The sequence below is a fragment of the Macrobrachium rosenbergii genome, chromosome 2 (assembly GCF_040412425.1).
Source record: "Macrobrachium rosenbergii isolate ZJJX-2024 chromosome 2, ASM4041242v1, whole genome shotgun sequence".
Classification (NCBI taxonomy): domain Eukaryota; kingdom Metazoa; phylum Arthropoda; class Malacostraca; order Decapoda; family Palaemonidae; genus Macrobrachium; species Macrobrachium rosenbergii.
This window is the reverse complement of record NC_089742.1, coordinates 63,157,660-63,172,944: the sequence shown is the minus strand read 5'-3', so window position 1 is coordinate 63,172,944 and position 15,285 is coordinate 63,157,660. Positions and strand designations below refer to the sequence as shown.

Sequence of the window (15,285 nt, the reverse complement as noted above, 5' to 3'; positions counted from 1 at the left end):
GGCTCAACCCATTACTTGTCTCAGAGATAGAAAATTTGGCTCGAAGCAAGCTCAAAAGTTTACAGAAAGATGAGACAAAGAGAACCTCCAGTCTAAGGAACAGCACTCATTACCAGCACTGCCTGGGAAATTAGTTGCCGATGGCAATTGAGACTCCCCACCCTCGTTAGACCCTCTAAACTTCCAGCCATAGTCAAAGTGGAGGTGAGGTTCAGAAGAATGACACAGAAGATGAAGGAGAAAGGAAGGAGAATGCCTCTATCTCCTTCCACTGTCAGAACTCACCTTCTCTGCAGAGTTGTTGAGGATCACAAAGACTGAGCCAAAGAAATCAGAGGAATAAGGCTACATAGCCTATTTCCAATGAATACAAATGAAGGCCATGATAGCAGGATTACTGTAAATAAGGTAAACCTCCCTGTCACAAAACATCCAGGTGGCTAAATCTACCATACCTGAAAGGTAAATAAATTAGTATGTATGTTGGAGAGTGACACACCCATTGTGTAACTACCAGCAGCTGTTATGTGTCCGTTGAAAACAAACTTAATTCCTTGCAAGAAGCTTATTTGACCAATGAGTTTGAAAAATTGCAATACAAACACATAGCCAACAAAAAAAAAAAAAGTGAAAGGAATACTCAGGTTTAATCAACATTAGTTTGAGCGACAGAAGTTGGGGAGAGAGTCATGAAAGACGTCTGAACTTGATGTAGGCCAGAAACAAAGTGGGGTGCAGAACGACAGGTAAGTAGGGGTCCACCCCTCCCCCACTGCCTGTCAGTAATTTGCTACCTTGTCAATAAGTTTGAATAACCATTCCAGTTCGCATTTGCAAGCTAAATCCTATCTAAAGAACAAAGGGTTATATTTGTGTAGGAACAATATTTATAAATTAACTTTATAGTAGTCATAGTCCGTTAAGTGTAATTAAATTAGTAACTATAGCAGATTGATATATTTCACTCATAATAAGTGAAATCAGAGAAGCATGTCAAATAAAAAGCTTAACCAATTAGCAAAATTACTTTCCAAAAGATTATTTCTCTAATAACTCATAAGTTAAAATTATCCATATATTCATTAACAACTTGTCCAACATTAACATTGGATAATTTTTTCATGATAAATTAGAATACAGTATCCATATTATATTGTTTTACAATTTACCTAACCATTGACATTTAATTTAATTTTACCTGAGGTAATTCACCAGGAAAACCATCTCTTTTGAAAATCTACACTACCAGTCTTTACACTTAAATAGAACTCGACAAAAGATATTCACAATAAATTATATGGCACCAGGAGAAATGCACCAAAATATTTCCTACTCAGGGATATACCCAAACAAACAATGCACCATACACATCTGTCAAAAGAAAACAGGAATGATAAGAAGTGGTTTCATATTACCCATATGTTATCCTGTAAAACTGACCCTATAAATGTTAGGCATGGAACAACCTTTCAGTTGCAGAATAAAACATTGTAAGCTTTTAATCCTTCAAAACACATAATGGTCACATTCTGCCTAGTTTAGAAATTTTTCAACTTCACTGTGCATACAAATATAAACTATAATTCTCCCAAAATATAATGACATTAAGCTTGATAAGAGGAAGCATTTATGGCCAAAACTAAAAATCACATAGTCTATAAATATCTTATGAGGTATTATGTAAGACAGTTTAAACTGATTATTTCTAAATGTAAAAAATCAATCTCTTTGTAAAGGAAATTAAAGAAATGGTATCAGGCTTGATATGAAACATGTGTCGATCAAGTGTGGCTTGGCAAAACCATCACCACAGTACCTACTGTCATTCATTCCTCAACCAAAGGGACAGATTACATAAAAGAACACCTTATGCATAGGCAGGCACAAAAACAATTCCAATGTATGCAAATAATATTGAAAATGAAGATGACAGAACACCTGATATATAAAAATTATTTTCATCTGCATTCTATGGATAAAATTGTTTTTACAATAAGAACATTTTGAAGACTGTTGCAGCTTAAAAGGAAGAAATATTTACAGCAATTCTAATATATTTCAAATATTTCATATATATTAATTTTAATTTATACATCTTACACATAACTCCTACTTTTCTTAATCAAATTGTAAATAAAATTTACCAATTAAGTATTTGGTAGGTTCCAAAAACAAAAACATTTACAATCACTATACAGTACAGTTTCCAAATGAATCAATTCTCAACAAGTCTGTGTTACCTTGAAAAAGATAAAAAAAAAAAGCCCTCTAAATAATTAAGCTCTATTCGGGGAAGAGTTCTAATGGATCAAATTCCTCCATAGCACCTTGAGTCCCATTAACAGACCCCTCTCTATGAGATTCTGGGACGAGATTGATTCTGAGTCCTATTCTTTCTATTGTCAAAGGGTTTTCAATAGCAAGTTGTAAATGTTCTGAATAATATGCTCATGTAAGGCAGATCTATTCCCTAATTCTTCTATACAAAACACACACCTTTGATGATATGATCTGATGTGTTTCTGTAAGGCAGAAGAGGATGAGAACTTTCGTCCATTACATTTGTCACATGAATATTGTCCTGACTGCTAATGTTTGGGGTTGTTTGCTGATCTATACTGTTATGTAGTCTGTATGATTTTCCACTATCTGATAAAGTTGCCTTAAAATTCTGATTTAATTGCTGTTGCTCATTTTCCAACTTAGAGACTGTCAACTCTCCTATGTTCAGTCCCTGGGGAAGTTTTATGCTTGCACTGGTTGATAAAATAGCACTATCATTGTCAGAATTATCTTTGCCTGACATGGGTGGAATGACTAGAGACACAGGTATTTCACTTTCATTACTTTCCAGTTCCTCATTAATTTTTATATAAATATTGTGCACTGATAAATGTTCAGCCCAATCAGCTAACTTCAAAAACGATTTAGAACACCATGTACACTGAACAGTATTGTTCTGACCAGGAACTGCAAGGTCAGATAAATTAATTTCCTGAGGGATGAAAGACGGAGTTTCCTCCAATGTTCCCTGCACACGATCCAAGTGCTGTTCAATCAAGGAATGAGTAACAAAAACCTTTTCTACTTGATCAACCATCTGGAATTCTAGTGCAGAATCACTTACATCACGGTTTGACTGCAGACGAACTGCACGATTTTGTGTCATGACTACATTTGGATTCACTGAAATGGAATCTTCAGCATCTTCATCTACAGTTCCTTCACCAGTAGTCATCATTGTGACTTCAGACTCTTGTAACTGATTAAGAACAGCTTCATCAAGAGTAACTGGCTGAATGTTCAACATTGCTGAAGTATCAATGGTGGTCAGGCTTAGGCCTGGAAGTTGTAGAGACATTGTCCCATCTGTCATCATGACCATTGAATTCAAATTCTCTTCATTAGGGATTTCCAAACAGACTCATCTGCAGTAGTTGATGGATTTAACTGACCTTCATCAACCATACCTCCCAACTTAGCATTTCGACCAGATAGTGCCTGAATAGTCTTGAAATGCTTTATAACATGAGCTTTACGATGGCCAGATGTCCTGAAACTCATTCCACAGTGGTTACACTTAAATGGTTTATCTCCAGTATGTAGTCGCATATGAATGTTTAAGCTGCCTTTTGTAGCAAACATAGTATTGCATATAGGACACATTGAATCTTTTTTACCTGAGTGAGTTTTCATATGCACATAAAGAGTTGATTTCACTGCAAATGATTTTCCACACTGAGCACAAGAAAAGGTCTTTCTCCCTGTATGTGTTCTTATATGTCTTATCAAATCTGATGCTTTTTAAAGCTTTTACTGCATGTTTGACACTGATGAGCATGTTTCTGTGTGTCAGGCTGAAAGGGAAAATATTCATAGTTTCAAAAATAAAGTTTAAACAAAATTTCTACGATATAACATTGTAAGACTGAACTACTACACATGAAAACAAGAAGTTTACTCACCTCTTCATGATTACTTCCCTTTATGTAAGTAATTTGAGGCTTCTCTTCTTCTAGAAGATTTCGTGACTTTCTAGTTGGTATATAATTTTGTGACTCCTCTTTCTGGCTTTCTTCACTGCTCAGATTAGTTTCAGTTACATGCTGTAAGACAGCATCCATGTCTTCTAATGTTAAAGTAACTTTGGCCTTCCCATCAACAGTAGTGTCAGTGATCTGCAAATATAACAAGCATTTAAGAACAAAATCACAGGTTACAGAAATCACTGTAAACAACACTCTAAAGTGAAAAAAGCAGTCTAAAGTATGTTTGTGTTAACAAGTACTGTATAGTAACAAACAAGAAAGACTAAAGTATGTGTTCGGCTAATAAACAATTTATTACTTATATAATATTCAAGTTGTCCTACCCAAAATCTTTAATCAATACCCCTCCAGCCACTTATAAAATGTCAGTAATTTTTTCCAATACATGCAACAAAAATTACACTGTACTATAGCTGTTTTGTCATGTTAAAGATACTCCTATATATGTGTACTGTACTGTTTGCTATTATTAATAAAGTACTATAACCATAATGGGCTTTTAATAGCGCACTATACACTCAGAACATCAGGTATGGCATGGTACAAAATTTCATATTTTTGATAGCGTAGTCGCTGTCTCGTCCTCAAAGGAGTTACCCCCCATGGTGTGCCAGTGCTCCCATGGTGACTAGACTAGTATCAAAGAAATATTTTTCTAGCCTGGTCTTGTAGCCGGGTATTGTGTCGTAATGAAAACACTATGACACGTGATAGAGTATAATGGACTCAAAGATAAGAGGGCATTTTCCCTTATCTTCAGCAAAGCTGAACCCAGTTTTTCCTACATCAAAACTGCAAGAAGTGACTATTGCGCATGCGCGTCTGCCATCTTGTTTTACGACCGGGCAGGCAAAAGACCATCACCATTACCCTCTTCTAGCGCCGTGATACGCTTCACCCAGTGCTCCTTACTGTTTTCAAGAGTGTAAAGCAGCAAGTATTATGGAAACATCCAAACTCGAAAGTTAAGTGCTTATTTTTAAACTCGAGTTTTAAAAGTTGTTCGTTTTAACTGTGGAACAAATGCCTTTTGTGTATAGATTCCTAAAACTGAACTTTGTTTTCAGAGCACATGGTCGGTGTCTTCAGAGCACATGGCGGTGCCCTCTCATGATCTCTGTTAGTTGCGAAAGTTTTAAAAATTTGATGTTTTGATCATTCAGTTTATAATGTGTAACCAAAGAAATTTTCCACAATTTAGTATTAATTTAGATAATCCTTTTAGATAACGGTGTCCACAATAGCCTAGGCGGTAGCCTAACAAATTCAGTCAGAATAATGTTAATGTAGTAGATGTAGTCCATAGCCTATCTAGGATTACATATCCTAAAGGTGATTTAAATAATCTGGGGTAGAGATTAACCAAATTTAAGGTAAGTAAGAACCTTTTAAAACATATTCTTTTTTACGGAACTAGGCAGCAGCCCAGTTTACACCAACGATCCTAGAATTCGGTAAACAGGAAACTAAAATTTTCCCGTCGGTATAACCTCGAACTTGCATATGATCCATATAATCTAGGACTAGGCAGTAGCTATATTAGTTTAAGTTAAACTTACAAAAACACCCCATTATTGGACAATCACTACTAGGTAGTAATCTACTAGATGATAATCTAGAACCAGATGAAAATAATAACCTATGCAAGATGAGATAGTAGCCTAGCCTCAAAGCTACATACTAAGGCATTTGTGTTTTATGTAACCATACCCTTGTGAAATAATTAGCCCAGATTAGGCAGTATCCTAGATTAGAGTAAGTGATAACCTGACTATAAGAGTTTACATTATTGGCCTACTATATGATATCATAGACCAAATAACCTAGGATTGGATACAATCAAGGAAGTTGTCAACCTGGGTTAGACAAACATAGTAGCCTAACTGTGCTTACTTATTAGCAAATTGCTAAGTTTATATAGCCTATATATTTGTCATCTGTAAAAGTCGGGATTAGCTAATACCCTAACTAGGCTAAGAAAGAATAAGCCCAGTAGTGCATATAAACAGTATTCAAGGGTCAATAACATTAGTAAGATCTTATGAAGCCTATATCCTTACAGGTGATATAAATTCTTAGAACAGACAATAGCCTAACCAGATTTACTGGAAACCCTCAAGGGAACGTTCGATTGTTAATTTAGTAACAGCGCAGCTGAGTATCAGACAGAAATGTAGTCTCAGCTGCACGAAACAAAAAACCAATAAGAAAATTCATTTTATGGTAAAGCTTATATATACAGTATATCCTTAGGTTCTTAATTAAACCTAGAATAAGAAACGACCTAGAATAGGTTAAGCGAGATTCTTCTAAGAGATCTATGCTTAGATTAAAATAGATTATACTAGAACTATTAAACTAAGCCATTTAAAACAGTAGCTTGGTTTAGCTGTTAAACAGATTAGTTTATAGAATAATCCTTAAGGCATGACAGGAATTAAATTTCACATAAGCCATTGCAAAAGGACTATCAGCTTAAGTAATGCAGCCCTATATGCTGGCAGTCAACCTAAAATCTACAACAGTTTGTTAACTAGCATATTTTGTAGCGTATTACATTTACGCATGGTAACCAAATTAACCTGTAAGATGTAATATATTAATGGCACAAAGTTTTTTACAAAGTGTCTGTTCTTTCAAAAAACTATTTATTCTAAATATATGCTGGCAGTCAACCTAAAATCTACAACAGTTTGTTAACTAGCATATTTTGTAGCGTATTACATTTACGCATGGTAACCAAATTAACCTGTAAGATGTAATATATTAATGGCACAAAGTTTTTTACAAAGTGTCTGTTCTTTCAAAAAACTATTTATTCTAAATTAGTTTCTAATAACAACTTGGTTCTTTCACTACAGAGCCACTACTATGCAGGACCCTCAGCTCAAGTGTTCCGTAGCAAATTGCTCGGTTCGCTGCCAGTGGGTACGGCCCATTCCACCTGCCACGAGCATAGTCCTTGCAAAAATCAGGACAAATTTGCCTGGTCACCAGATATGTGCGAAGTTTGCAGTGTGCTCTTGGCAGCAAGTTTCAAGGACGAAACAGCTTGTTTCAGGCTGTCTCAATGGGTCCTAGGGTTCAGCAAGGGAGAGGAAGGGGGAGATTATATCTTTCCGGCAGATCTTCGGCAGCATATACTTAACCCGTTCTCAGAGGATCCATATTCGGGCCAAAACCCAATAACATCAGTCCCAAGGCCCTCCCAGGCAAACCCTGCGGAGAAAATGGAGGAAGTTCCTCTTGGAGGTGATCATCACTTAGATGAAATTGATATTGCTACCGAAATGTCCTTGCTGAACCCAGAAGGACCAGGGACACTACCTTCAGCTTATCGGGGCAGAAACTTTCCAGAAGGAATTCAATCCCCATGCATATTTCAGAAGCTGATCAGGATCCTTCCCAAAAGGGATACAAGGATTCAGTTAACCCCAAGTGAAATGACTACATATTCAGAGGGGTATAGTAACTCACCCAGGACTTCTACTCCCTGGGCTACAGGCAGTCACACTTCGGCTGCAGATGCTCAGTCAGAATATGCAAGCTCCCCCAAAAAGGGATACACAGTTTGCAGTATTTGACCAGTTCCGTAAGGAAATTATGAGCAACATCAAAGATGCCTTTGCCACAGAACGGCAGTACATAATGGGCATTTTGCATGATTCCGAACAGGAAATTAAAGAAATAAAGTCAGTGATGTACACTCCAAAGTGTAAAAGTACTTCATCCTGCAATCGAAAAGGAGAGTGGAAACAACAGGGGCTCCAACATTCTCCCTATTGATGATGCTAACAATCCTTGGCGAGACGCTTCAATGTGCATTTTCTCTCCTGATGGTAAGTATCTCATTAACGAGAGAAAAACCATGATTGAAGTTCTTCATGTGGAGTTTAGAGACAAGGCAGCATTCCCTAATACGGAGTGGCGCTAATTCCACCGTTGCGGACATGGAGAAACCTCAAAAGGAAACAGTTCTCTTATGTGGTAACACAGCATTAAAGCTGTTGATGATGCCCTTTACCAGATCAATGGTAGGTGCATCTATACTCCCATCATGAATAAAACTCAATTAGCTCACCAAGTACCTCCAGCCTTCTGTCCCTTCACTTTTAAAATAATTAATCATGTGAAGACAAACTTCCAGAATTATGTAGTAACTAGAAAATGGGAGCCATTGGCAGAACTAAAACCATTTGTCACAGTCCTCCCGGTTTCGAAAAATTCCACCAAGGAGTGGGCAACACTTCAGCTCCCTTTCGAAAGGAAAAAGCTCCCCTTGGATGTTGCTACTCAACAATTTGGGACTCCTATGAGAAGAATCTCAGATGAGACAGCTTCATCAGAATTCCGTGCTAGGACTCTTCTCCTCAGTATCTTGACCTCTTCCACCTTGCTAGAAGCTGCCACCAAAAGGCTTCCAGAGGACACCAGGACATATTTTGCTGCTGTGGCTAAAAGTCTCATGAGAATCCTATGGGAAGCACTCTATGACTTTAGACTGGCGCTAAAAGCGTGAATGGAAACATTGGAGGGCTCCAACAAGTCACTTCCTAATGTAACGCCTTATTACAGTCTAATCCCTTCTGTAGGGACCTGTTTGAGGATGCTGTGGTAACACAAGTCAACGAGCAAGCACGACAACAAAATTGTACTGTGTATGCTCTTCTGGGAAAAGGAGAAATTGGGAAACAAAAAACCCAGAATTTCCCTTTACCCAGCTCAAAAAAGGCTCGTTTTGATAAAAAATCATATAAGCCTGCAATCGCCTCCAAATCTTTTCCTCACAAACAGGTAAGTAGCCAGAAAGGACAACCTCCTTCAAAAGTACAGCAACAGCCACATAAGCAAGGACATCCTTTTCATAAGGTCCAAAAACCATCATACAAAGGAAAAGGAAAAGCAATGCCTGGAATGTCCATCAAAGGAAAAGGTAGAGGAAGAGGAGGATATCAATAGGAATTGTTTGGTCGGGGGTCGACTCCAAAGACACCACAAAGAATGGAAATCTTCTCCTTGGGGACACAGCATTGTTCTGAATGGACTGGGGTGGAAATGGTCCCACCCTCCCCCTCCTTTAAAGGGGTTCTTTCAAGCATCAAACCCCTCTCTAGAAGATTACGTGCAGAAGGCCCTATTAAAAGGTGCCATAGAGAAACATATGTATATTCGCCACCAGGCACGTCTCTTCAGTGTTCCCAAAAAGGATTCCTCCGTAAAAAAGAGTGATCCTCGACCTACCAACATTGAACAAGCACATTCTTTGCCAAAAGTTTCGGATGACTACCGTTGCCCAAGTACGTTCAGTCATTCCAAAAAGGAGTTGGACAGTTTCTATAGATCTGAAAGATGCATACTGGCACGTCCCTATTGCCGCTCCCTTTAGCCCCTTCCTAGGGTTACGGATAGGAAAGAGACTTACAGGTTCAAAGTCATGCCCTTTGGACTAAACATTGCCCCAAGAATTTTTACAAAACTAGCAACGGTAGTCGTCCAGGAACTCAGGAAGGAAAGAATAAAACTAATATCTTACCTGGACGACTGGTTAATCTGGGGGCCACAAGAAAAGAATGCCTAAAAACTTAAGAACAATGATCAACAGACTCCAGTCAAAAGGTTTCCTAATAAATTGGGAAACATCCTGTCTCACACCCAGCAGACGTTTTCAGTGGTTGGGACTGTGTTGGGATACTCTTCAGGGCCTGTTGTCTCTCCCCATCAAAACTCAGAGCAGGATAAGGAAAGACCTCAAAGGTTCCTAGACCAGCCCAGAGTTTCAAGATGGCAATTAGAACGCATGATGGGTCTACTGCAATTTGCATCCATAATAGATCCAATACTCAGATTGCAATTGAAAACGTGAACAAATTTTGGCTGTCACACGCCGCAAGACAAAAAGCTGCGAGACAGATCTCACCAAAAGAATCAAAAAGTCGGGGAGATACTTGACCTTGGACCAGGAAGGAATCTCTGGCGAAACAGGTCACCCTGACTCCTCCATCTGTAAGAGTGACAATACACACAGATGCCTCATTGACAGGTTGGGGAGGACATTGGGAGATCGTCAGGTGGCAGGGAGGTGGTCAGTTTCTCTGAGGAAATGTCATATCAATTTCCTGGAACTGATGGCTGCGTTTTTGTCTCTCAAAAAATTCAAACCTCCAGAAGAGACACACATTCTGTTGGTCCTAGACAACACGACTGCAGTGTCCTGCATCAAGAGATCAGGATCACGTTCACCTCCTCTCAACATGGTAATGCTAGCCATTCTTCGGACGGCACAAGTAAAGAAGTGGCACCTGTCTGCAATTCACCTCACAGGGTCTCTCAAGGTAATAGCAGACTCTCTATCGAGGAAAATGACAGCCTCAACGGAGTGGATGTTGGACAACCACTCTTTCCAAACAATAGCCAACATGCTTCCACAACCGGAAGTGGACCTGTTCGCCACATACGAGAACCACAAACTTCCAGTATGTGTATCTCCGAGCTTGGACAATCAAGCAATAGCAAGAGATGCCTTCCTACAAGACTGGAACAATTGGAAGACGACATATCTTTTTCCGCCATTGTCCCAGATTTCGAAGGTTTTAAGCACTCCTAACCTTCAAAGGAACAGCTTACTTAATAGCCCCAAATTGGCCAAACAGACATTGGTTCCTATCACTTCCACAGCGGGCGAAAAGATCAATTCCACTGTCGTCCACTGTACTATCCCAGAAAGTAGGAGGAAAATTATTTACGATCCTCCTTTCTGGAGCCGAGACCTTCATGTGTGGATTTTTAAACATTATCTACAGTGGAAACTACTCACCCAACATTGCTAGGTACCTAGTGCAAAAGTTACGGACGTCATCTATCTGACAATACCAGTCCATATGGAAGATATGGTTAGATTATATCCATACTGAGAGCCCAGTTGAAATTTCTATAAAAACAATTTTAAATTTTATGATATATCTTTTTGAAGACAAACGCCTTGCGGTTACAACAATCATGTCAAACAAGACAGCATTATCAGAACCCTTGCTTTATGGATTCGGGATTGACTCCAGCATAGAAGTCGTTACTTCCCATCTACGGTCTTTTGCTCTACAAAGACCTGCTCCCGAAAGACTCCCAATTACTTGGTCCCTGAACAAGGTACTTAGACTTCTATCTACTCCTCAGTTCAGTGGATCCAATACAACCACAACTCTCAAACTACAAGAGGCGATCTTCCTAATTGCATTAGCTTCAGGGGCCCGTATTAGTGAACTGGGCTCTCTTCGTCGGGGACGATATATCACACAAACTGTTGATAATCATTTATTATTGTCCCCAGGCCCATCATTCCTGGCCAAGAATGAGGATCCTTTAAAAGGAAATCTCCTATTCTTATAAGGAAACTTAATTTAGCAGACAAAACATTATGCCCAGTTCAAGCACTTAAGGGTTACCTAGAGGTCACGGCAAACATCCCAGAAGGTCCGATTTTCTTACACCCTAGCACTGAATAAACCACTCTCTCTACAAGGGCTAAGAATAATTTTAGTGTCCCTAATCAAAAAAAAACCCACACTCCTTTCCCAGGTCACATGACATAAGGAAAGTAAGTACATCATTGGCCTTCTTCAGAAATGTCTCCTTTGAAGAAGTCTCTGAAAGTACAGGGTGGGCATCAGAGACAGTGTTCTTAAAACATTACTGCCATGAGCTCGAACAAATTCGTCTGCACTGCATGTCAGTAGGTGGAATGGTTAGTCCCGACCCCATACGCTCTACAGCAGAAAACCAGGGGTCTTCCTAACGGGTGAGTATGCTACTATTGCTGGGAAAGATACGAAAAGACTGCAACCACACCCAGCATACTTAGGTAAATCACTACAGAACTTCACCCTACAAGTGCAAGTTCTTGTTTAGTTTCTCATTTCTTGTTTCCAAAACCCCAAAAGGTTTTTTGGAATAAGGAATGGGGCTTGAAACTTGTGGCTTGACCTTGGACCATAAATGTTTTTTCTTTGGGTTGTTTGGAATTTAAATTTTAAGAGCTTAAGCCTTTTGTCACCTGTCAATTTCTTTGGTAAAGCTCCTTTGAGGACGAGACAGCGACTACGCTATCAAAAAACAGGTTTTGACGTAGGAAAAACCTATTTTTGGTAGTCGCTGTTGAGTCCTCAAAACCCTCCCACTTCCCTGACAAAAGACATGGGATTTGGGCAAGGGATAATCCTACATTGACCAGCAGAGAGTACTGGAGATGGTCTTTTTGCCTGCCCGGTCGTAAAAACAAGATGGCAGACGCGCATGCGCAAGTCACTTCTTGCAGTTTTGACGTAGGAAAAACTGGGTTCAGCTTCGCTGAAGATAAGGGAAAATGCCCTCTTATCTTTGAGTCCATTATACTCTATCACGTGTCATAGTGTTTTCATTACGACACAATACCCGGCTAAAAGACCAGGCTAGAAAAATATTTCTTTGGTACTAGTCTAGTCACCATGGGAGCACTGGCACACCATGGGGGTTAACTCCTTTGAGGACTCAACAGCGACTACCAAAAATAGGTTTTTCCTACGTCAAAACCTGTTTTATTATCATTAGTAAAACATGACAAATTTTTAAATTAATTTGTATTTTTCCTACACACAAACCTGAGGTCTTTACATATGGATAGCTTTCGGTGAAGCTGGAAAGTCCAGCAGTTAAACTTTTGCAAGGCAGTTACGGTAACAGTTACCACCCATCCAGTCGGTATGCACATTAAATTTCTTCAATTTACCTTTTGACCCAAGTACAAGAATGAAGGGTGGTAAGAGGCGGGCCTTTTATGTAAAGACCTCAGGTTTGTATGTTAGGAAAAATACAAATCAACTGAAAATTTGTCATTTATTCCTACACAAATACAAACCCTCGGTCTTTACATATGGAGACTTACAACTGGAGGGAGGATTCCAAGTACTTCTCTGACCTGACTGGTAGTTCAGCACACCTGTATTCTCTTCCTAGTCATGAAAGAGCAAAGGAAGGATACCATACCTCTGATCTGTTAAACATGTGTAATGTTCAACTGCCAGACTTCTGGGCACTTCAAATAAAAGGAAAGCATGAAAACCCTTGATTCGAAAGGTATGATGAACCCACAATGTTGAAGACTATGTAGCTAAAAACAACCAGTTGGCTTGCCCATAGTCACTCCTTCTCTCTTCTTGCAAGAGAGAAGGTAGGAAATGCATCTATTAATTCACACAAAACTGGATTAGACAAGAAACTCAGCCACGCCGATCACCTGCATGCATGCCAGTCCAGCTTGTGATGGCTCGTTCACTCCTCCTCTGTCCACTGGCAAAGGACGGAAAACTCCACTGTCCACTGGAAGAGAACAGAAAACAGGAGGAAAGTAGGAAGCTAGTCCCACCCACACCTTCTCCCTGTAGTCGCACACCATAGGCGAGATGCAACCTGTCCTTCAGAGCTGGGTAAACTACATGACTTATTGAGCATCCACCAAGGATCCAAGGAAAAGGAGTTCAAGGACCCATGGGCAATAACCCAAGGTAAAAGAATAAGAATGTGAACTGTACAATAATTACATTCTATCCAAGTACCAGATCGACAGGTTCTTCCTGAATGCCATGGATCGATGGATGACTGTGGTCCCTGGAGATGTTACCTCAAATGTACTTATAACCACAAGAAATTGCAGGGTACATTCGTAAGGTCATTCCCCTAGGCAGAGAAATGATCCCTTTGCCTATGGTCAACACTCCAAGGTAAGAGGATATAAATGTGAATTTCACAAATACATTCTATCCTAGTACTCGAACTAAATGTCCTTTCTGAGTGTGACAGACATATGGATGACTTTGCCTCTTAGAGATCCTACCCAAAATATACTGATATCCAGTAGGAAGTTTCACAGTATGCTCAGTTGATCGGTTCCCTAGCCAGAGAAAGGATCCCTTTGCCATCATTTCTCAGGCAGCTCGAAGCTACCAAACTAGTTGTTAGCTTTGGGTAGAAAGACTAGATTATGGGGGTAACACAGAAGTCATACTGTCTTTGGTGCCACAGCACCATCTAAGGAAAATGATCAATCTAACTGATACCTTCGACTATGCAGAATAAACAGATCAGAACAGAACCAACAAAAGGAAATCAATAGAAGAAAGAGTATGATCAATCTTCTTTCGAGGTTGAGCAAGAACCAGAAGTCAAGGTCAACCATCCTGTCCCATGATGTCATTGAAAAAGTGCTGACATTTCGTCCATCTTGCTTTTGATTCCTTGTTGGCCAACGCACCGAAAGTACTTTTGTCTATCTGAGTACTACCACTGTTGCAGACCTGACATGAAAGGACATTAGGACCTCTGGGAACCATGTTCGTACTGTGTTGTCGTTGTTGTCCTACTGAGGATTGTAAACAGCAATCTGCCTGCATTTCCCTACTCCTCACAGGAGTAACATAACAGTACGAGAACCAAGGAAAGAGGCTCCAGACACCCTTCCTTGACAGAAAATAAGTTTTAGAACTTATTCTCCAGATTAGTTGATAAATATACCTGTTCAGGCAAGAAACTAATGTATCTATCAATACACATCTGGTCTCATTCCCAGAATACTTCAGACACGTGTATTCTAAATGTCCAACATCTGATAGGTCTTATCTTCTCACCTATCTCGGTAAAGAAGAAAGCAACTAGAAAAGAAAGAGATCAGGTTCTCGCTCAATTCCACTGTCTTTATCAGTAAGACCTCATGGATACCAGAAGTGAAAGTGGTTTAGCATAGCTAAGAACCACTATTCAAAATTCCACGAACATAAAAGTTCTTTAATATTAAGGAGGAGATCTACAGACAAGTGCCCTTGTATACCGTTACTGGTATTAAAACCAATCTGGCAGTAGAAACTGATAAGGTAAAGTAGGTATGCTCAATCACTTCATGTTGCCAAAGCAGACAAACTTTGTACCCGAACATGGACATAGACTCCAGTGAGGAACTTGTCTGACATACATCACTCATCCAGCAATGTGTCTGATTGATGTCTATGTTGAGCATGCTACTGCAACCCCATTCATCAGCAATGTATACAGAGAAGATAGGATAAACCCAGGGGGTGTCCTATGAAAAGAAGATTTATGCAGATATGTGCTAAGTACTCTGTCAACGTGTGCACTGTCAACAGACTTCGCATTGTCGACAGAAGGGATGTCCTAGAACCATCAATGGGATGTGCATCGTCAACAGAGGAGATGT

At 39.5% G+C, this 15,285-nt stretch overlaps 1 protein-coding gene across 1 annotated transcript in view; it reads right to left on the bottom strand.

Moving 5' to 3' along the window:
- Window positions 1-2,158: 2,158 nt before the first annotated feature.
- LOC136847834 (zinc finger protein 236-like) overlaps window positions 2,159-15,285 on the bottom strand; it is a 137,236-nt gene continuing 124,109 nt past the window's right edge. Inside the window, 6 exon segments of the mRNA XM_067119784.1 lie at window positions 2,159-2,438; window positions 2,441-2,581; window positions 2,584-3,417; window positions 3,420-3,800; window positions 3,803-3,857; window positions 3,966-4,178. Of these exon segments, the coding sequence (XP_066975885.1) occupies window positions 2,284-2,438; window positions 2,441-2,581; window positions 2,584-3,417; window positions 3,420-3,800; window positions 3,803-3,857; window positions 3,966-4,178 (1,779 nt within the window). The 3' untranslated portion in view covers window positions 2,159-2,283.